The sequence below is a fragment of the Lepidochelys kempii genome, chromosome 3 (assembly GCF_965140265.1).
Source record: "Lepidochelys kempii isolate rLepKem1 chromosome 3, rLepKem1.hap2, whole genome shotgun sequence".
In the NCBI taxonomy this organism is placed as follows: Eukaryota; Metazoa; Chordata; order Testudines; family Cheloniidae; genus Lepidochelys; species Lepidochelys kempii.
In genome coordinates, this window is record NC_133258.1 from 4109965 (window position 1) to 4131243 (window position 21279).

Here is a 21279-nt window from a genome sequence, read left to right on the forward strand (position 1 = left end):
CTCGCTGGCCCGAGCTGTCATCGACGGAGGGGTCAGACCGGCTCTGCCTCGTGAAGTGCACTGGGACTTAACTTAGACCCCCAGGAAATAACGCCATTGCCCTGCATTCTTCTTCCTGTGCTTTGTGCACTTGCCATGACTTGCTACAGACCCAGAGACTCTAATTCCTGGGGGGTCCCTTCCCAACCAGAAGGGCCTGTTTTTAGACGCACCCTTGGATTCCGTCGCCACCCCCAGCAAGTATTGGCAGGGCCTTGGTGAGACACTCCAGACGGGGGACTGCTCAGAGCAGGGAATCCTAGAAACCTGAAACCACAGGGTTAGAAGGGACCGCAAGGGTCATGTAGTCAACCCCCCTGCCGAGATGCAGGATTTGTTGTCTACAAGACGCTGGGACTCGCTTCCAAACTGGTTTGGGTGCAAGCTGCCCGTTCCCGAAAAGCCGTTGCGAAATGCTGGTGACCGTGCTACACCCTCGAGAGCAGCAGATGTGGGAGCCGCTCCTCAGGTGAGGAACTGAAGCTGCCCGTTCTCTGCGTACCAGCCCCTCCGCTCACTTGCTAACCCAACATGGCAGCAGCCGCGAAAGGATTAATGCGGCTCCACTTTCCCTGTCTCTGCGACCGACAGACCCAGCACCCCAGAGCTGAACGTCATTCCCCCAAATGCCCCGTATAAATGGACTGACGCAGGACCCCAGATCGGGAAACGTGCCCTCCCCGAGCCAGGTGCTGGCTCCGTTTAGGATCTGGCCCCTAGGGTTGGCAGGACCAGCATCACTGACCAGCTCCCTCCCCCCTGAGTTTGGGTCTGAACTGGATCCCAGCTGTCCCCGATTTCTGTAGACGGGCAGACCCAACCCCCTGGCTCCAAACGCTCCTGCAGTTTTGTAGAGGCTCAGAGCCGACCGAACTTTGCAGCGAGCTAAACCCCAGCTCTGGGGAGGCCCATTCCCCACCCCAATCCCCACCCCAGCTGCCCCCGCCCCGTTCCTCCCACACAGCAGAGTCCCCGCTCTTTGCTGGAGCCTGGACATTTGTTAGCAATTAGGACTGGCGGGAGGGAGCGGGGAGCAGCCTGTCTTCTCCAGCACATACTTTGTGTGTCGTATTCCGGTGGGCGAACTCGGGCGGAGAGAACTCCGACGCTGGCTCGCCCCAGCCAGCCCCCCAGGCCGCGGCCATGGGAGGAGTGGAGGCTGCCGGGGGAGACGGCGGGGCACGGACCCGCTGCTCGGGGTGGTTTTGAAATAGCGAGGAAGTTGATCTGGGCTGCCGACCAAGGAGCAAGAGCAAGAGAGAGAGGAAAGGGGGAGCCAGGAGGAGCCAGGATCATGCACTCGGCTCGTTGAAGCCAAGCAGGCCAGACGGGGATGCCCACGAGGAGAGGCGACCCCGGCTCAGAGCACTAAGGGGGGTACGTGTCGGCAGGGAGGCGGCTGTGGGGCCTTTCCCATACAGGGGCTGACCAGCCTCCCTTCCTGGGCGTTTCTCTCCCCAGAACCCGCTTGCTTGGACGGAGCAGCAGCTTCCGGCCCCTCCGTGCCCCTGACGAGAGGACCATGAAAGGTGAGTTCTGCACCCGGGGACAGCAGCCCCTGCAAGGCACAAGGTGCTCTTTTGTCTCCTGGCTGCCCTGGGCGAGGTGGGAGTATCCAGCCCAGGGTTAAGGGGACCGGGGAGGCAGCTGACCGGGAATGGACCCAGTGAATTGGGGGTGCTGAAAGTGGGGTGGTTGAGGAGAAACAGATTCACAGATCCCAAGGCCGGAAGGGACCCCCTGCTCTGAGCCTCCCTGTCTAACACAGGCCAGAGAACCTTCCTCGGTATAGACATTGCATTGAATTCAGATACAGAATTGGGGACAGCAAGGGGGGCAGACAGGGGTCGGGGAGAGAGCGTTTGGGAGCAGAGAGGGGAGGGGACAAGGGATAGTTTTGTGGTATAAGGTGGGGAAGGGGCTGAGACACTGGGGTCAGGAGCTGAGAAATCCCCTCCGACCAGCCCCTCACTGTCCCAACCCCCCTGCTCCATCTGCCTGTGGCAGGATCCTGAAGAGGGAGCCCCCAGCGCGGATCCAGGGCGTCCCCCATCCCTGTGCCAAGGACGTCATCCCTTCAGTGCTGTGTGTGTCCATGGGGACTGGTGCAAGATCAGCCATGCGAGGAGCTGCCTTCCCTTCCCCCAGGGCCAGCCGCTGCCCTCCTCACCCCTGTCAGCCCTGCCTGTCGAGCAGTGGTGAGCAAGGATGCTGTGCTCTGGTACTGCACACCATCCACGCTGCCTAGAGGGATTCATCTTTCCTGGTGCGCAGGAGAGCATATGGCAGGCTGCCAGCTCCGGGACAGGGCTTGGGAGTGAGTTTGTTCCGGGCCTGGGAGGATGGAAGCTTCTCCGATTGCATCTTAGCTCACAGGGATTTCTGAGTGCCCGCCTGGCAGCCCCCTGCCGCCCTGTATCCTCTGATGGCGCTGCAGTATCTTCACCCCTGCTCAGAGACACTGGAGAGCATTGCGACCCCGGGGGGGGGGGTGCTTAGGGGGCTAGGTGGCGGGTTTGCAAGGTCCTAAAGCTGCAGTTTCCCTGCCCAGGAAGGTTAATACAGGAGAAAGGGTTTGCGATGGTAACATGCTTGGATGCCGTGATAATGGGGGCCGGGTAAGGACCCGACAGCCACATGGGAGGGTTGGCTCCGCCTTTTGTCTTTTCAAGGCAGATAAACTGAGTTCCATGCAGCACGATCCCTCCACCCCAGAGCGGGCTGCACTGCCTGCATACAATGTGTAAAGCTCGCTAGGGTCAAAGGCAGAGTTTAGGATGATGACGGTGGCTGATTCTCATTGGAGCGGGTCCAGCCATTCCCCCACCACCCCGCAACTATAATGCCGGTCATGGAGAAATGCCGTGCCCCAGGTGCTGGGAGGCAGCATGGGCACGTTCCAAACTGGCCGCCCAGAAATAACCATCCGAGGGCTGAGAGTTCCAGGTAAACTGTAAACTTGCTGCCCGGTGCACTCCATCAGATGGCTAATATTTGAGCCGCTCGCCACGATGGTGCGTGTGTGATGGAGAGTCAGAGGGCAGCTTTCCTGCCTTGGCAAATGACACACATGGCCGGGCTCCGACAGCCCCTGTGTAAAGGAGAGGGAGTTTTTTAAACTGGTGCTAAATGCAACCCTGTCAGAGGCTGAAATTCAAGCCCCGTTGAATATCTGTTTGCAAAGTCTGTGGAGTCACACATGGAAACCTTGGTTAATTTAGCGCTCGAGAGCATTTGCTCAGAACACTGCAAGCATTAACTAGGAATCAGGAGCACAGGTCTGGAAAACCTGCCTTACAATGAAAGGATTCAGGAGCTTGCTCTGTTTAGTTCATGGAAGGGAAGGCTCAGAGGTGACCGAGTCAGGGTCTGTATGTTCCTACTCAGGGAGAAGATCTTTGATATTAGGGGGCCCTTCAAGCTACTGGCAAAGGCAGAACAAAGTCTAATGACTAGGGGTCGAAGTTAAAGCCAATTCAAGGATAATTAACCTTTGGAACGATTTACCAAGGGTTGGTAGTGCATTCATAGAATCATAGAAATTTGGGACTGGAAAGGACCTCGGGAGGTCATCTAGTCCAGTGCTCTGCCTGAGGCAGGACTAAGTATTATCTAGACCAGAGGTTCTCAAACTTCATTGCATCTTGACCCCCTTTTGACAATAAAAATTACGACATCGCCCCGGGAGGGGGGAACCGAAGCCTGAGCCAGCCTGAGCCCCAAGTTGAGGGGGGACAGACGGATGGACAAATCTGAAGCCCAAGGGCATCAGTCCCAGGCAGGGGCCTGTAATCTGAGTTCTGATGCCCAGGGCTAAAGCCCTCAGGCTTCGGCCCCGCACAGTGGTACTCGGGCTTCAGCGTCAGCCCCAGACCCCAGCAAGTCTAAGCCAGATTTCGTGACCTCATTAACATGGGGTTGTTTGAGAACTGCTGATCTAGATCATCCCTGCCACGCATAGGTGCTGACTCCGTGGGTGCTCCAGCCCTGGAGCACCCACGGGGAAAAATTAGTGGGTGCTCTGCACCCACCGGCAGCCAAGCTCTCCACCCTCCCATGCCTCACCTCCTCGTCCTCCCCTGAGCACACGTGTCGCCGCTCCTCCTCCTACCTCCCAGTGCTTCCTGCCCGGCCGCCACCAAACAGCTGTTTGGTAGCATGCTGGGAGGGACAGGAATGTGGCGTGCTCAGGGGAGGAGGCGGGGAAGACGCGAGGCCGGGATTTGGAGAAGGAGTCGGAATAGGGGCAGGGAGGGGGTGGAGTTGGGGTGGGGACTTTGGAGAAGGGGTTGGAATGGGGGCAGTGGTGGAGTCGGGCGGGGGGGGGGGACAATGGCAAAGGGGGGTTAAGCACCCACCGGTGGGAGCAGAAATTGGCGCCTATGTCTAACCTGCTCTTAAAAACCTCCCTTGACAGAGATTCCACAGTCTCCCTCAGCAATTTATTTCAGTGCTTAGCTACCCTGACAGGAAGTTTTTCCTAATGTCCAACCTAAGTCTCCCTTGCTCCAATTGAAGCCCATTGCTTCTTGTCCTGTCCTCAGTGGATAAGGAGAACAATTTATCACCCTCCTCTTTGTACACACTTAAAGACCATTATCGTGTCCCGCCTCAATGTTCTCTTCTCCAGACTAAACAAACCCAACTTTTTCAATCTTCCCTTGTAGGTCATGTTTTCTAGATCTTTAATTATGTTTGTTGGTATTATCCACAAACTTTATCAGTGTACTCTCTCTCTGCCATTATCTAAATCATTTCTGGAGATATTGAACAGAACCAGACCCAGAATAGATCCCTGTGGGACCCCACTCATTATGCCCTTCCAGCCTGGCCTGGACTATTGGTAACTACCCTCTGAGTATGATTTTCCAACCAGTTGTGTACCCACCTTATAGTAGCTCCATCTAGGTTGTATTTCCCTAGTTTGCTCATGAGACAATCACATGAGACAGTATCAAAGGTCTTACTGAAGTCAAGAGAGATCATATCTCCATCACTGGCAATTTTTCACTCGCGAGTGGATGTTTTTTTAAACAGCTGGTCTAGTTCAGACAGGAAGTAGGGCCTGTGTGATGCAGGTCAGACTAGATGATCAAAACGGTCTCTGCTGGCTTTAAAATCTGCAATTCTCTGAGTCTAGGCAACATGCACACCCAACCCAATCCCAGTCGTCAGGCCCACTAGCATCGGGACACAGTCGGACCACTCACTCCCGCACGCTCCCTTCAATTCAACCAATAGGCAGCTTCAGTCAAAAAAGCAAATGGAATGCTGGGAATAATTAAGAAAGGGATAGAAATTAGGACAGAAAATACCATGTTGCCTCTGTATAAATCCATGGGACTCCCACACCTTGAATACTGCATCCAGATATGGTCGCCCCATCTCAAAAAAGTTATATTGGAATTGGAAAAGGTTCAGAAAAGGGCAACAAAAATGATTAGGGGTCTGGAATGGCTTCCGTATCAGGAGAGATTAATAAGACTGGGACTTTTCAGCTTGGAAAAGAGACGGCTAAGGGGAGATATGATAGAGGTCTATAAAATCATGACTGGTGTGGAGAAAGTAGATAAGGAAGTGTTGTTTACTACTCCTCATAACACAAGAACTAGGGGTCACCAAATGAAATTAGTAGGCAGCAGGTTTAAAACAAATAAAAAGAAGTATTTCTTCACACAACGTACAGTCAACCTGTGGAACACCTTGCCAGAGGATGTTGTGAAGGCCAAGACTACAACAGGGGTCAAAAAAGAACTAGATAAATTCATGGAGGATAGGTCCATCAATGGCTATTAGGCAGGATGGGCAGGGATGGCATCCCTAGCCTCTATTTGCCAGAAGCTGGGAATGGTTGACGGGGATGGATCACTTGATGATTACCTGTTCTGTTCATTCCCTCTGGGGCACCTGGCATTGGCCGCTGTCGGCAGACAGGATACTGGGCTAGATCGACCTTTGGTCTGACCCAGTAGGGCCATTCTTATGTTCAGTGCACACATCAGAGGACTGAAAATCACACTTAATAATCCTGACCTCCCACTGCTGCATTAATTATAGCTTAAGGACCAGTATTATCTTCAGACCACACTCCTAGCTTCTCCACATCCAATAAGTGAGCCAGAGAAGCAGTATAGAGTTGCAGGACTGCTCAGTGTCTTTCACCTTATCAGGAACATGAGTGTCTTCCATCAAATTTGCACGTATAGTTGACATGGACTCATGTGCACCATTTCATACGTGTTCATAATATGCTGTCCAAGTAAATAACAGAAGAACTAGGTCTGAGTTATGGTTGAGCAGTGGCAAGTAAGTTGTCAGTTGCTTGATGCTTTGCGTGTCCCATTTGTACAGTGTTCGGCTTGGCCTCCTCATTTGTGTTCCTGGATGGATGCAGAGAGAGGAGAAAGACCTGAGAGGGGAAGCATGCCTCGTGGTTAGGCCACACACAGGACATCTCAGCTGCTGGATTCTATTCACAGCCCTGCCATTGACCTTACTTTGTGGTCTTGGGCAAGTCATGCTCCCCCGTGCCTCAGTTTCCCCATCTATGAAATGGGGACAATGACACTGGCCTCCCAGTGGTGGGCTGGGAGGCTCCATGTTTCTCATAACAGCCCTTTGCCGTCTTCCAGTGGCAGTGCTGTGGAAATGCAAAGTGTTATTCTTTGTGGTGGCAGTTTGCTTCTGGGATTTTTCAGATGCTAACGCTAAGAGGGACCCTTTATGATCTTCTAGCCTGACCTCCTGAGAACCTCACCCAATACTTTACACGTCCCATTACTGTTGGCGGGAATTGTCCTCTTCTCTCTCTGTCTCTCTGTGGGGAGAGCACAGTCGGAGCTCTGCTGGAGGGAGCAGCTACGTTGTACCCCGGAATCTGTTACGGCTGGGTCTTGCTGGGGCAGGGCATCTGGCTCCAATGACCAAGGCAAAGCACCAGGGTTAATGCCAGGCAAACTGACCTCATGGCTCTTGGGTGATTACAACCCGCTTTGGCCTGGCCTCCCAGCTTGACACCGTGCCCTGACACCACTGAGAGGTGGGGTGTGTGCCCATTCGGGGCTGCAGGCTGCCTTGATGTCGTACACAGAGGGGGAACAGAAGGTGGAGGAGCGGGATGGCTGCGCAGGTGACTGTGAGCGATATGTGCACCCTGGGAAGGTCTCTGGTGAGATCACAGGCATCAACAGAGCACGAATCAATTGGCTTTTTGATTCAGTCACAACCAGGAGACCACTTGCTGGGTTGTTTTGCTAAAAATACCTGACCGACCACACATTAATATAATCACACACAGGATTAAAACTACAAAAATTAAAATCTTGTATACAAATAGTTTCCTCTCCCCTCCTGGGTGTTTGTTTGGTAACATTTGGCCTTGCTAGAGATCAGGTGTTGCAAAGAGAGACAGATGAAATGTTTGTGAAGGAGCCTGTGAACGTGCAGAACTCACCCAGTTTTGCGAGGGGTTATAAAGCCACACTTGGGCTGGGTATCCTCGTAATGTGGGTGTTATGCATCCACAGAGGATAAGCGCTTACTAGTGGCACCAGATAATGGAGTTACTCCTCTAGCTCAAGTCTGTGCTTTGGTACTGAAGGTTGTTGGTTCAAACTAAGCTCTCGGACCACGGTGCAGGAGGGTTTTTCCATCTTGTGAACCTAGATCGGCGCAAACCTGCGACTAATTTATGGAGTCACATCAATTATATGCCTTGTTCTCAGCTCACCTTGGGTTTACACCGGTGTAGCTCTTCTGATGTCAGCGGGGTTAGTTACTCGGGAATTACACAGGTATAACTGAGAACAGAATCAAGCCATGTGTCATTTTCAGTTCTGCATGGTTCATGAGTCTAGGGCCATGTGAGAGAATCTCCGCGGAATTTGTAAATCTCAAAACCTGCAGGTTTGACCATTCCTGTAGAATGAATAGAAAGTAGCGTTGATCACAGAATGAAAACAGTAATTCAGGTTTGCGAACCTACTCACAGGTAAATGACTGGCCTTTGTCCACAGAAAGCTATTGCAAATGTCACAGTGTTTCCTTGGTTATTTTTGTGCCTTTCTAGTTTTGATATGAAACCTGGGGATTTTGACGGAGTTTTTGCACTTTGAGATTAGAGCTTTGGGATGGAGCCAGCTGCAGATCAGAACTGCAGCAAGTTTTCATAACCCCCATATTGCAGAACTTCCCCGGGCCCTGGTTAAGGGAGAGAATCTTTTTTTAGCCTTTACAATTTCACTTCCAAGCAGTAAATTACAGATTGTTCTTTCTTCTTGATGGGTAGAATTCTGGCTTTGGCAGGGGATTCAGCCACTCAGCATGAAACTGACTCTCAGCTATTTGCATAGTTTGATCCTATTGGCTAAACCGTCCTGTTTCATGGTAATTACATCAAAGCCGTGAGATGTGGCTCTTTCATGTGCTAGAAATCTCAGTGGAATTTTTTTGGACATATCTGTTAAGTAAATTTGGTTACATCCAAGACTGACAGATGGTTCCTAGCCGTCATCTGACTTCCCTGGGCACTAGGACTGATCAGGAAAATCAATGTTCATGTAATTCCCTAATTGATTAGACATCTGTCTAGACCTTGGTAGCCAAGTGGGAAATTCCCATGTCCATGGAAAGACAGTAAAAATCCTAATTACATAAATCTAATTTAACCTCTGAGGTTTTTCCCCCCCTACACCCTGTAATTTAAAAGAAACTCCAAAGCATGTTGTCAGAGTCAATGTAGCCTGTAACCTACCTATGACTGTACTCAGGGAGAATGCTAAGAATTGGGGTTCAGATCCAGAACAATGTACAAACTGTGCTCCAGATGGATGTTAATAAACACCACTTTTTATTACCTCCAGGGTGACATTCCAACCCTAATGGGGCACAGGTCATCTGTCAGCAAGGGCTGCTGCAGAAATGCATCCCATCCTTTGACTCTTTAAAGCACAACATCTTGTAACGAAGAAGCCTCTGGACATGGCATTGTCTAAAGTAAGATACTTAGTTGGGATGAGGCTAAGCCAAAATCCTGTCTATGTTCAACATTCTCTCCCCAGCAGCCCTGGAGTTTAGTGGGAAGTGGTTTGAAAGCACAATCGGTATTTCACAGTTGGCTCTCCCGTGTTTCTGACATGCCAAGGCGAAACCCCAGTCCAACCACCCTCAGAACCCACTTCCGAACGTTACGGCTCAGGAAATATTTGGAAGCAGATTAGGCCTCATTAGTGCCTTTATTCAATGCAGCGACTCGATGATGAGGAGCTGAATTGTGCATATTATCTGCAGTGTCAGGGGAAATTAGACTCAGACGAGATCTCTTTTTTCCCCTTTCCTGTCCTGTGACCGTTCTCGTGTGAAACAAAACACGCTACAGAGGCAGTGAGCGGCCTGGATCACTCCTTGTGTATTTCAGTCTTTCCTTGTCTCTGTGATTAATTTACCAGCCTCTCTAGGTCAAGGGGAGAAAGGAAGATGTGTCATTCTTTCCTCAGCATGCATGTGTTTGCCCATAACAGCATGTTTTACGTTACCAAGAGACATGGATTTGGTTCAGATACAGGTGAGGTTTAGGGAGTCCCCTGTGATGAAATTTTGCAGGATTTCGGTTCCGTCCAACCCAGACCTGGGGAGCAGATCCTTGGGACAAGTCGGGATAAGAAGCCATTTGCGGGGCATAGCCAGAGGGACTTGACTGCATCTTCTCATTTGTGAACAATGCCACCACGTGTTCTGCCCTGCCCTTTGGTTCTGGATCTGACCCAGCAGGGCTGCCCGGGGTCTCAGTCTGCATGGGAGGAGAGCCCTGCAGATTCTGAATGAGAGAGGCTGGATTTAGGGGGGGATTTTGAAAGGGGCCTTCCGCTTTCTAATGACGCTTTGAGGAGGACTCAGGTCAATGGGGCCAGACCCTCAGCTGCGTTGGTTCCCCTTGACCCCCCGGGCCCTCTCCACCCAGGAGGGGTTGAAGCCTTGTTCCCTGCACTGGTCAAGAACTTGGGGGTGATAACTTGAGCCCCTCGAGGAGTCAGGATGGAGCCCTCCATCTTTCAGCATGGGAGATACGCCAGGTTCTTCCTTCCTGCTGGTTAACAAGAAACCCCAGTGGGCTGGTCCCTTCACAAACGCCTGCACTGTTCAGGGCTCAGTGCGAAGGAAGTGTTGGCTAGTGCACTGGGCTGGAACTCAGGAGATACGGTGTCTCTTCCTGGCTTTGCTGCGGCCTCTTGGGTGAGGTGCTAGATCTCTGTGTGTCTCTGGGCCCCAGCTATAAAATGGGGTTAATCATTCTGTCTTTTCTCCTTAGAGTGTGAGATGGGCAGGGCAGGGCATGTTCTTTACTGTGCATGTGTACAGCACCTAGCGTCCCTGATCCACAAAACAACAACTGGGCCAAATCCAGCCCTGGTGCCACGACTGGAGTTAAGGGCTGGCTCCAGCCCAGCCCATCAGCTGACCCCCTCCAACACCCCACTGGCCTGGCGTGGGAGTTTGTAACAGAAGGTGACATGATGAGGAGAGCAGATCAGAAGGGGCCGGGTGGTGGGCACATCAACCCTGTGGCTGCTGGAGGCCTCCGGTCAAATCCCGATTCCTTCGCCGTGGGAACGTGGGTCTGGGTCGTGTCGAAGCCCTAGCAACCTTTTTGTCTGTTGCACGAGCTCAGTATGTGATTGGCAGCCTCTGCCCAAGAACAACGGGAAGAGGGGGCTGCGGGTCAGGATTGGGGGGCACTGGCAGAGCTGAGGGTGGGGAGCCCCAGCTGGGGTAGCAGGGGCTGTGGGTCAGTGTCCATCCTGGGGCTGGTGTCCCAGAGTAGGACTATGTCAGGTCTGGTGTTCTCCCCCTCTCTGATGAGTGGCTTTGGCCCAGCAGGGGTGCTTCTCGTGAGAGCGCTGCCTTAGCTAGAAATATAAATGCCTCCTATTCGAGCAGATACTTAGCACTTATCTTTGCTGAGCTTCACAAAACATTCAGCTAAGGCAGCGTCCTGTCCCCACCAGTGACTGGTCCCAGCTGCTTCAGAGGAAGATCCAAGAAATGCCCTGGTGAGCAATTATGGAATAACTTGCCCAGAGGGGAAGTTTCTTCCCAACGGCCATCAGTCAGGGATTCCCCTGAAGCAGGAGAGTTTATATCCCTTATCCCTTTTTCTGTCCTGTCTAATGTACTGGGGTTATTCTCATTATCCATCTAAATGCACGAGCCTGCTAAGCCCTTGGCCTCAGTGCTATCTTGTGGCAAGGAGTTCCACAGGTTAGTGTGCATCATGGGAAAGCCAGTCCTGAGGCTGGGAGCAAGGCTGTGTCTCCGGGAGGGGGGGACCCAGACAGGGGTAAGGGGCCGGGGCTGAAGCCACAGCTGGGGGCGGGTGTGGGGCAAGGAGTGGAGCCCTGGGCAGGGGCCAGCAGCTGGGACCCCACATGCAGGGCGAAGAACTGAGCCCCAGCCGTGGGGCTGGGCGCGGGGCCCCAGGCCTGGGGCCAGCGGTAGGGGAGCGGGGCCAGCGGCCGGGGCCCCAGGAGCAGAGCCCCGGGCACAGGGATGGTAGTGGGGCAGTCCCTGGGAGCAGAGGGCTGGGAGCGGGGGTGGGGCCGGCATGGGGCCAGCAAGCGGGGGCCAGCGGCCAGCGACTGAGACCCAAGCCCCACCTGAGCTGAGGGGTTGGGGAGCAGAGTGTGGGCAGGGGTCCAGGAGCAGGGCATAGGGGCAGGAAGCACCTCCAGGTTTTATGCATGGAGCCAGCAGCTGGGGAGTGGGGCCAGTGGCCCCACATAAAACAAGGGGGTGCTGCAGCACCCCTGCATCTCTACTTCTTGTGCATACGCCGGGAAAGCGTCTTGCTCTCAGTAACCTGGGGTCAAAGATGCACATGAGCCCGAGCGCTTTCCCCGCAGTCCGGGATAGGCTCCAGTGCATTGGAGTCAGGATCCCGGGATTAATCTAGCCCTTGATGGTTGCCAACAGGCTGAAAGGCTTTAGGACCCAGCAGATGTCTACAGGCAGAAGAGCAATGCTGGGAACAGGACAGGCTCCTTCCCTGTTGCTGAGCCGAGCCCAACCAGTGGCTGGCAGGGAAACCTGTGGGACTGCAGCTCGCTCTAGCTAACTGCAGCTGCTGGGAACGTGCGTCACTTGTTTAGAAACAAAGCGGAGCTCGGGCGGTGTGTTTTCCAACGCAGCCTGCCTGGGCGTCTTCCCACCTTCCAAACCGCCTGGCTGGCCCGGGAGGAAGCTCGAGGGAACTGAGCCCAAAGGAGTTTATGGGAGAAAGGCCCAAAATAGATCGTAACCATGGACCCAGCTTTGCACCTTCCACCGCCAGCTGGCTTCTGCTGCCCCTACTCAGGCCGAGTGGCATCCAACTGGAGTCCTTTGTAGAGTAAGGGGCTACACAGGGTGGGGACGGGTGGCACAGTCTGGCCCTCTGCCGTCACGGCTAGTGATTCCGTGGAGCAAAGTCAGGGAAAGCTCTGAAGCATCTGCCTGTCTTTCAGAAGAAGACCTCATTGGAGAAGACGACGACATGCCATCCTTCAGATACAGACCAGACGGTGAGGGCACCGACCGGCCTGGGAAGTTCGGTGCATGCGAAGGCCCATCAGGTGTCGCCCACTCCATTCCCCGTGGTCAATGCAGGGATGCTCCCTAGATGCTCGCTCCACATGGCGAGGCCCCGAGGCTGTGACGTGCTGTATGGGGGAGAACTTTAATTAGCCCAGGTGCCCATAACTGAGGGGGAGGGAGGGAGGGAACCAGGGCCTTGTCTTGGGAAGGGTGTGAAGAAGGCGAGCAGGTTTTGTTCCCTGAATGGTGGCCTTTTCCCTCTGCTGGCAGGCAGGTGTAGGAGAGCAGAGACAGGAGTAGCTTGTAGTGTCCGGCGTCGGGACGCGAAAGGACCCTGGGGTTCTCCAGCTCCCAGATTCACTCTCAGTCTGCACAGTTGCTGAGCCCTGGCTCGGGCTAGGCAGTCACGGAGGGGGGCTGCTGCCTATATGGCAGGGGGGTCCCTATGAAGTCCCACCAGCCTGAGGCATCTGTCAGTACCATCACCTAATGGAAGGGCAGGGACTGCCCCAGGTCCTGTGCTCCGGGCTTGATGCTTGCTCTCTGGAGAAGGGAGCCCAGCCAGCTGGGTTCAGAGCCCTCGGCCAGCCCTGGAGAACCCCGATCTCTCCTCACTTTGGCTAGAGGAGGTGACTGAGGAGATGCTCAGGGCGGGCTCTGACAAGTGGGCTTCGGCCCTGGCTGGCTGGGACCCTAGGCCTGGGTTTTTGAAAGTTTTTAGGCACCTCAGGGTGCTTTTAAAAATCCCCCTCAGCACCCGGCTGCGTCTTGAGCTGCCCAAAAACCTGTACAAACCCGGCCCTCGTCATGGCCAGGCAGGGGCAGATCAAATGCATCCAGGCCTAGTCCTCGGCCCACCAGAGTCAGTGGGAGCCTTTCCATTGCGTTCAAAGGAAGTTGGCCTCCAGCCCCGTGTCCTGTCCACCCCCAGCTAGCTAACCCCAGCATTGGTTGTGCCCCGGCTGGAGCGGGCGAACGGCTCCTACCCCAAAACCTGGGCCGTGCCAACCCATGGGACTGTTATCCCAGAGTGGGCAACTGCAGGTTGCAGGGCAGGATCCTTGTTCATAGCCTTTGGAAGAGGGATGCGGGGGAGGGACTCTCTAAACAAAGGACACAGAGCCAGGAGGAGGCAGAAACACTGCGTTTTTCCTTTCTTTACCCTCTCTCCAGCTCTGCCGTTACCTCAGGCTCCCAGCCTGGCCTTTCTGCTGTCAGTACCAGAGGGGACCCAGGGAGATGCTCTTAGATCTGGTGGACAAAATGGGTTGATTTGTGGGGGACGTCCTTGATTCTACCCTCTGCTTAAAGAGATCCACCGGATGGCGCTGCGCGGCCAGCTGATGGGATGTAAATAGGGTTAGCTGCCCCAGAGCTCACAACCGGGAGGGCCGTGTGTGGCAGGGTGGGGGCGAACAGAGGGGCTTGAGGGGTGCATCCTTCCTGCCCATCTGCGGAGGGTGGACTCCAGGCCTTGTGCCAGAAAAGTCCAACCTTCCCTTCTCGCCTTTGTCCGTGTTCAGGCAGGACACGGACCAACTGCAGCCGGTGCCAGAAGAACCTGTCGCTCCAGACCTCCGTCAAAGGGCTGTACGTCTTCTGCGTCTTGCTGATCATCGCCGTGATGGTGCTGGCGTCCCTGGGTGAGCGCAGCCTCGGGGGACCTGACTCCCTTTTCCTTCCTGCCTGCCCCTCCCCAGGAAACACGAGCGGACCAGCGTAACACGGGATTTCCCTGCCTGGGAAACCCACCTGGTCACCATGGGGCTTGGAGGATTGTAATAATCGTGGTATTTAGCTCTTGAAATCCTCACATCACAAAGGGGGGTGGGCGGGAGAGAAAGACAATCACCCCCATTTTACCCATGAGGAAACTGAGGCACAGAGGGGAAGTGACTTGCCCAAGCTCATGCAGTGGATCAGTGACAGAGCTGGACTAAAACCTGGGTCTCCTAACACTAGGGCCTGACCACTCGCCTGCTTGGGTTAAGTATGCATGTGCACCCCTGACATCACTAGCAGATAGAATCCAAACTGCTTTGCTGTGTGTTATAGCCCCTCTACTGCTAACAGAGACTCCCCTTTAGCTATGGCAGCAGGGGCCTGGGCTTTGGGAGCAGAAGGCTCTGGGTGCTGTCCCCACTGCTGCTGTGAAGTTCTGAGTGTGGCCATATGCAGCCAGTCGTAAAGCCCAAGATTTATGGTGTCTATGTTCCCGCAACTGCTCCAGCAGCCACTCGTGGGTAACGGGGCTTGCTGCTGCAGGGATTTGTTATATGCTGCAGAGCCCTCATGCCATAGAGACATAAGAACGGCCATACTGGGTCAGACCAAAGGTCCATCTAGCCCAGTATCCGGTCTTCCGACAGTGGCCAATGCCAGGTGCCCCAGAGGGAACGAACGGACCAGGGAATCATCAAGTGATCCATCCTGTCGCCCATTCCCAGCTTCTGGCAAACAGAGGCTAGGGACACCATCCCTGCCCATCCTGGCTAATAGCCATTGATGGACCTGTCCTACATGAACTTATCTAGTTATTTTTTGAATCCCGTTATAGTCTTGGTATTCACAACATCCTCTGGCAAGGAGTTCCACAGGTTGACTGTGCGTTGTATGAAAAAATACTTCCTTTTGTGTGTTTTAAAATTGCTGCCTATTAATTTCATTTGGTGACCCCTAGTTCATAACAATGACCAGCTCCAATCCACTGCCTGAACACTCATAATTCAGTCCCACCCATCAGCCCTCTTATATCACAAGTGCTCCCCTTTGCCTCCTACCATCACCATCTAGCTGTGTCTGTTCCCTCGCTGTCCCTCAAGCCCTTGCAGGGCCAGGAAGAGAACCCAGATCTCCAGTGCCCCGGGCACTAGACAAGCACCCGTCCAAACCAAGCCAGCATCCAACCCCCTCTCCATCCCCTGATTCTCAGCACAGAGCTCATGGTCTGAGACCCAGCGAGCATCCCGGCAGGGCCCCGCTCACCAGTGAGCCCGGCATCTTGGTCTTCTTGTGGCTGCTTCTGTGGGAAAGCAGAATGGCTCCCCTGACCTGCAGCCCACCGGGGAGCAGAGATCCTGGAGACAATGCCCTGGAGAAATTCCGCAGTCGCAGAGTAGGTTTCTGCCTCCCACAACAAGCGAAGACCACCCACAGTCCCTCAGAGCCGTAGGCCAGAAGTTTTGCCCTGGAAATCTCTTGTTTGGGACAGGGCCTTCGTGCCAGTTAAGCACAGTAATTGGCCGGGTGGTTTCCTTTCGGCTTGTTTTGCAGTGTTTTATTTTGGGCAGAGAGCTGCCAGATCCCACAGCCCTGGGTATCGGAGGAACCTCTGCTTGAGCTCCGCTCTCTCACCAGCTGCGAGGAGCTAAGCATGGGTGGCCTGGAACAGCCCTCTCCTCCCTGCTCCATGGAAGTTCCTACACACCCTGGGCTTCTCCTCCTCCCCAGCTAGGATGGGCCACCAGAGCACAGGTCTTCTCCATGGATCCCTGCCATCTGGCTGGCCCACTGCACCAGGGGAGTGGAGGCCTGCTGGGCTGGCCCTGCAGCACCAGCTGGCTGCCACGCTGACATGGTGAGGCAATCTTGCCATGCTGTGCGATGACTGCTCCACAGCCAGGCTGCCCGCAGAGACCGGCCGGCTGGACCTGACCCAGCTGCAGTCTGTGCTGATGCAGTACAGTGCCATTAGATAGGGCCTCATCCGGCACTGGGGTAAAGGGGCTTCCCCTTCCCTGGGCATCCCCGAGCAGGGGCCTGGCACATTCCTTGGGCTCCGAGAAGCTAGCGGGGGGCGGGGGCAAGGAGAGGCTAAATCCATTAACGATTGTGAAGAGCCCAGATACTGCGGTGATGGGGGCCCTGCAGGTACCTGCGAGAGATTAGATAGAACAAACAAGTTGTTTTGTCACAGATGATGGGGCCAAACCAAGAGCTGGATCCAAACTCACCACCTTCGCCGTAGAACTGCGTCCACTTACAGGAAAGCTGCTCCCGCGGGCATCAGGGTGGGAGCTGGGAACACAGGCCTGGCCGGGCCCATCTGGGTCATCGAGTCTTCTCCTGGGCCTCCCCATCCTGGAATCCCATTTGTACAGTTGACAAGCTCCGTCTTCAGCCCAGCTAGGTTGTTAATCCCATGTCTCTGCAATGGGCCAAACCAGAACCTAGCACCCGCAGCCTGGGGGGCGCCTATTCCCAGATCTGAACCTGAACACGCCCAGTCAGGGGCTGAGTCAATGGTCAGACTTAACGCGCTTGAGACAGTGCTTCGGGCTGGGACCTCCGATCCAAACCCAGAACCTCTCCTGACCCTGTCTGCCCGCCAGCACCCGTCCCTTCTCCCCTGGCCTGCAGAGCCCTGGTGCAGCAGCTCAACGAATGCCCCAGCGTAGGTGACCTTTCCCTGGTCCATAACCTTTCCCTTTCCAAACTCCTGAAGAAGGGTTGGCTTCCCTTGGCAGGTCTGATTCCCGCCCGCTCTGGGCTCCTTGCCCACCCCGCACTCCAGAGCAGCAGGAGGCTAGTGTCGTTTTAGCCTTTGGCTGCTGCTCCCATTTGTCATCCCATGAAAATTGCCTCCATAATCAGGTTTGGAGGGGAAGAGGCCCACCACAGAGCCATGATACGGGAGAAGCTCTTGGCAAAGGGAGGTGATGTGGGAGACAGCGTTTCTGCAAAGCTGACACAGGGGTTGGCTCGCTTGGCACGGGTTGGAAACGCCAGATGGTCCTTTGTAGAAATAGCATGAGTGGGCCAGACCTCAGCTGGTACAAAGTGGCCGAGCGCTGTTGACTTCCACGCAGCTCCCCCCGATTTCCACTGGCTGAGGGTGCAGCCCTGTCAATCCCACCCACCCAAAGGATTCGAGCAAATCCTTTCCAATGCTGGCTCCGCTTTCTCCTCCCCTTGTTACGCTCCAGCAACGGCTGGCCGCTCCAGTGCCTTGGAAGGTTTCCCGCATGTCCAGCGCCCATTACAAATAGACATTCTCTGGTCACGTTCATCGCTTGTAAATTACATCTAGGAGGAAATCAGCAGAGGGAGATGGATGGGGAGCCGCCGCTGCTCCCACTGGAAAGAGAGCAGCACCCAGCATGGAAATGGCTCTTGCCCCCGGGGGCCAATATTCACACACACACACACACACCTGCTCTCTCTTAACCACGAACGTAGTCTGGATCATGTCTGTGTTGAGCTGCGCAGACCCCGGTGCCCATCCCCAGTGGCTGATCCGATTGCAGGGTCAGACCTGCCTTGGTAAGAAAGGCAGAGGGGAGAGGAAGAATCTGCCCCAGGTTTAGGGTTAGGCAGATTCTCATGCTTCAGAGCTTCTGCTGGTCACCTGCAGGGGTCAGGAAGGGCTATTTTCCCCCTCAGTGTATTCTGGTTTGGGTTTTTTTGTCTCCTTCCTCTGAAGCCGCAGGTTTGGCCACGGCTGGCGAGAGGTTTTGTGGGCAGGAGCTGGGTGGGGCTAGTTGCCTGGAATACACAAGAGATCAGGTAGCTGATCCGGTGATCCCTTCTGGCCTTAGGCTCTAGGATGGGTGGGATGAGAAATTTCCAGGTCAGAAGTGGCCTTAGACCGTAAGATCCTCCGGGCACAGATGTTGAGCTTCATGCCAGCACCAAGCAGGTGCCCAGTGCCACCATCCTGATTTACACCACTGTGCACTGGTGTCATGAGGACTTGTCTCTCTGTTTAGTGCCCGGTGCTCTTGGGCGGGCTACAGAAGCATCCCTCATTCCCTGGGGGTTGCTGAGCTCCTGCGGAAAAGCAAGCCGATTCGGAAAGCTCCTTGTGCAGAGGGCAGGGTTCTATCTGTTTGTGGTCCTTATGTGGCACTGGAATGGGGTCACCACTCACCACCAGCACATCTAGGTTGGGGGGTGTCGCTCCGGCCATGTCAGGTGTCCCCTGGCTGCTTGGCGCTTGCTCCGCAATAGCCTTTCTGCAGGTAACTTCGCCCTCCGGCCAGCCCATCACTTAGACCACCCCTTCCGGGGTTACAAAGTCCAACCAGATTCCTGCCCGAATGCTGGTGCCAGCCGGTGTTCAACCCTTCTAGCTCTGTACCATTGCACCAGTGGCTGGCAGGGGTACCCAGGCCTGCATGCTACATGGGTTCCAGCCAAGGTCCTTAGCCCCATCCCTGTTTCCTTGGGCTCCTTCCCTATCTTCTCTCTCCTGCTTCTGGGTTCACCACTGGAGCCTTCCCCACTCCCCATAGCTACTACTTCCCCCCTCCTGGCTACTGGCCAGATGCCTTATTCCAGGGCAGGATCCCCAGACTTACCCTCCTGCTGCGTTTCCTCCTCTTCCAGGATGCCTCTTGGAGCAACTGCAGGCCCCTTCTGCTTTCAGCCTCTTGGCTTTATGGTGCTGGCCCAGCCCTTCCCCGGCTGGGTTTTGCTCTCAGTTAGCCCTGGCCCTCCCTCTCTCAGGTGCCACCAGGTAACCTAACTAGTTTCTCAGGCCCTTGCTAACTCTGTCAGGACTGGTGTGGGGTGCACACCCCATCCCAGGCGCTCATCACCCTGGTATCACAGCACCTCACAATCTTTATCCTCACTGTGAGGCAGGCACCTCACTTTATCCTCTGTGAGGCAGGGCAGGGCTGCGATCACCATTGTACAGATGGGGAAACTGAGGCACAGAGCGATTGAGTGACTCTCCTGAGGTCACACAGGGAGTCTACAGCTGAGCAGGGACTTGTACCCAGGTCTCCCCAGTCCTAGACTGGTGGCCTAACCACTGGACCAGCCTTTCTCTTGTGGGGCCTGCAGTGCATTTGGCTTTGAATTGAATAATAAATAATTCTTCATCTTAAATACTGTATCCAGTTCTGGTTGCCCCATCTCAAAAAAGATATATTAGAATTGGGAAAAGTACAGAGAAGGACAACAAAAATGATTGAGGGTATGTAACACCTTCCATTTGCAGAGAGACGTTAAAGACTGGGACTTTTCAGCTTGGAAAAGAGATGACTAAGGGGGGATATGATGGAGGTCTATAAAATGATGACTGGTGTGGAGAAAGTGAGTAATGAGGTGTTATTTACCCCTTCATGTAACACAAAAACCAAGGCTCCCCCAATTAAATTAACAGACACCAGGCTTAAAACAAACTAAAGGAAGTACTTCATCACATAACGCACAGTCAACCTGTGGAACTCATTGCCAGAGGATGTTGTGATGGCCAGAAGTATAACTGGGTTAAAAAAAGAACTAGGTAAATTTATGGAGGATAGGACCATCAATGGCTATTAATCAAAATGGTCAGGGGGCAATCCACGCTCTGGGTGTCCCTAGACCTCCAACTGCCAGTAGCTGGGGCTGGACGATGGATCACTCAGTAATTGCCCTGTTCTGTTCTGTTCATTTCCCCTGAAGCATCTGGCACCGGCCACTATCAAAAGACAGAATACTGGGCTAGATGGACCATAGGTCTGACCTAATATGGTAGTTCTTATATTCTATGTTCTTAATCTCATCACAAAAAGATATCAAGTTAGCTTGACAGGATCTATTTTCCGTAAAAACCCATGCTGATTGGCATTAATGACATTACCCTCTTTTATTTTTTTATTAATCGAGTCCCATATCAGCTGCTCCATTGTCTTCCCTGGAATCGATGTCCGGCTGACTGGCCTATAAATACCCGGGTGATCCCATTTGTCCTTTTTAGCTATTGGCCTGACATTAGATTTCTTCCAGTCTTCTGGAACTTCCTCAGTGTTACAAGACTTATTGAAAATCTACATTAGTGGTCCAGTGAGCTCCTCAGCCAGCTCTTTTAAAACTCTTGGACCCGCTGATTTAGAAATGTAAACTTTTGAAGCTGCTGTTTAACATCTTCCTGAGATACTAGTGGAATGGAAAGAGTGTTATCATATGTTGAGATTGCATTGTCTGCTTTTTCCTCAAATACAGAATATAAATATTTATTGAACACTTCTGCCTTTTTTACGTTACTATTGACAGTTCTACCATTTCCATCTAGTAATGGACCAATACCATTGTCAGGATTCTTTTTGTTCCTAATATACTTAGAAAACTCCTTATTGTCCTTAACTCTGCTGGCCATGGATTTCTCCATGTGTCCCTTTGCGTCCCTTATCATCGTTCTCCAATACCTAGCTTATGATTTATTTTCATTACTGTCAACTTCCACTTTCTTCCATTTCTTATATATTCAAAAGATTAGAGGTCAGGACTTTAGCTGGTGTAAATGTATGCCAGCTGGGCATCTGACCCCATTGATTTAAATGGAGCTATGCTTATTTACACCAGAGAGGAATCTGGCCCCATTGAGTTCAGAGGAGCTTCATCAGTTTCTAACAGCTGGGGATTTGGTCCAAAATGTCTGCTAATGCTAAAACCGACTAACAGCTCTTTCTATTGGAAGAGAATCCATTTCGGACAAATTGGTTTCCAGAAAAATATCATTATTCACTCACTTTACCTAGAAGAGCTGAAAGCACAGACCACCCCGCATATTCCCATCTCTCTCTTCCCCGCAGTCTTTAAGAAGGTCAATTCCATAGCCGATGACATCAGCTCGACCCAGACTTACTATGAGAAGAAGATCGTGTCTGTCCAGGAGAACCTCCAGGAGCTCGGTGAGTGTTCTGATCCCCACGGAGCACTGGCCCCATTATATCTCCTTAC

At 53.5% G+C, this 21279-nt stretch overlaps 1 protein-coding gene across 3 annotated transcripts in view; it reads left to right on the plus strand.

Annotated features, from left to right (window-relative positions):
- Positions 1–1064: 1064 nt before the first annotated feature.
- The window catches only part of SCARA3 (scavenger receptor class A member 3), a 31367-nt gene continuing 11152 nt past the window's right edge, over positions 1065–21279 (plus strand). Inside the window, exons 1-6 of one of the 3 annotated variants that reach the window (XM_073335522.1) lie at positions 1065–1416; positions 1501–1568; positions 8901–9033; positions 12537–12593; positions 14130–14249; positions 21132–21230. In XM_073335522.1, the coding sequence (XP_073191623.1) occupies positions 12566–12593; positions 14130–14249; positions 21132–21230 (247 nt within the window). In that variant the 5' untranslated portion in view covers positions 1065–1416; positions 1501–1568; positions 8901–9033; positions 12537–12565. The remainder of the gene's footprint in view (positions 1417–1500; positions 1569–8900; positions 9034–12536; positions 12594–14129; positions 14250–21131; positions 21231–21279) is intronic. The other 2 variants (XM_073335520.1, XM_073335521.1) reach the window with 2 other exon arrangements.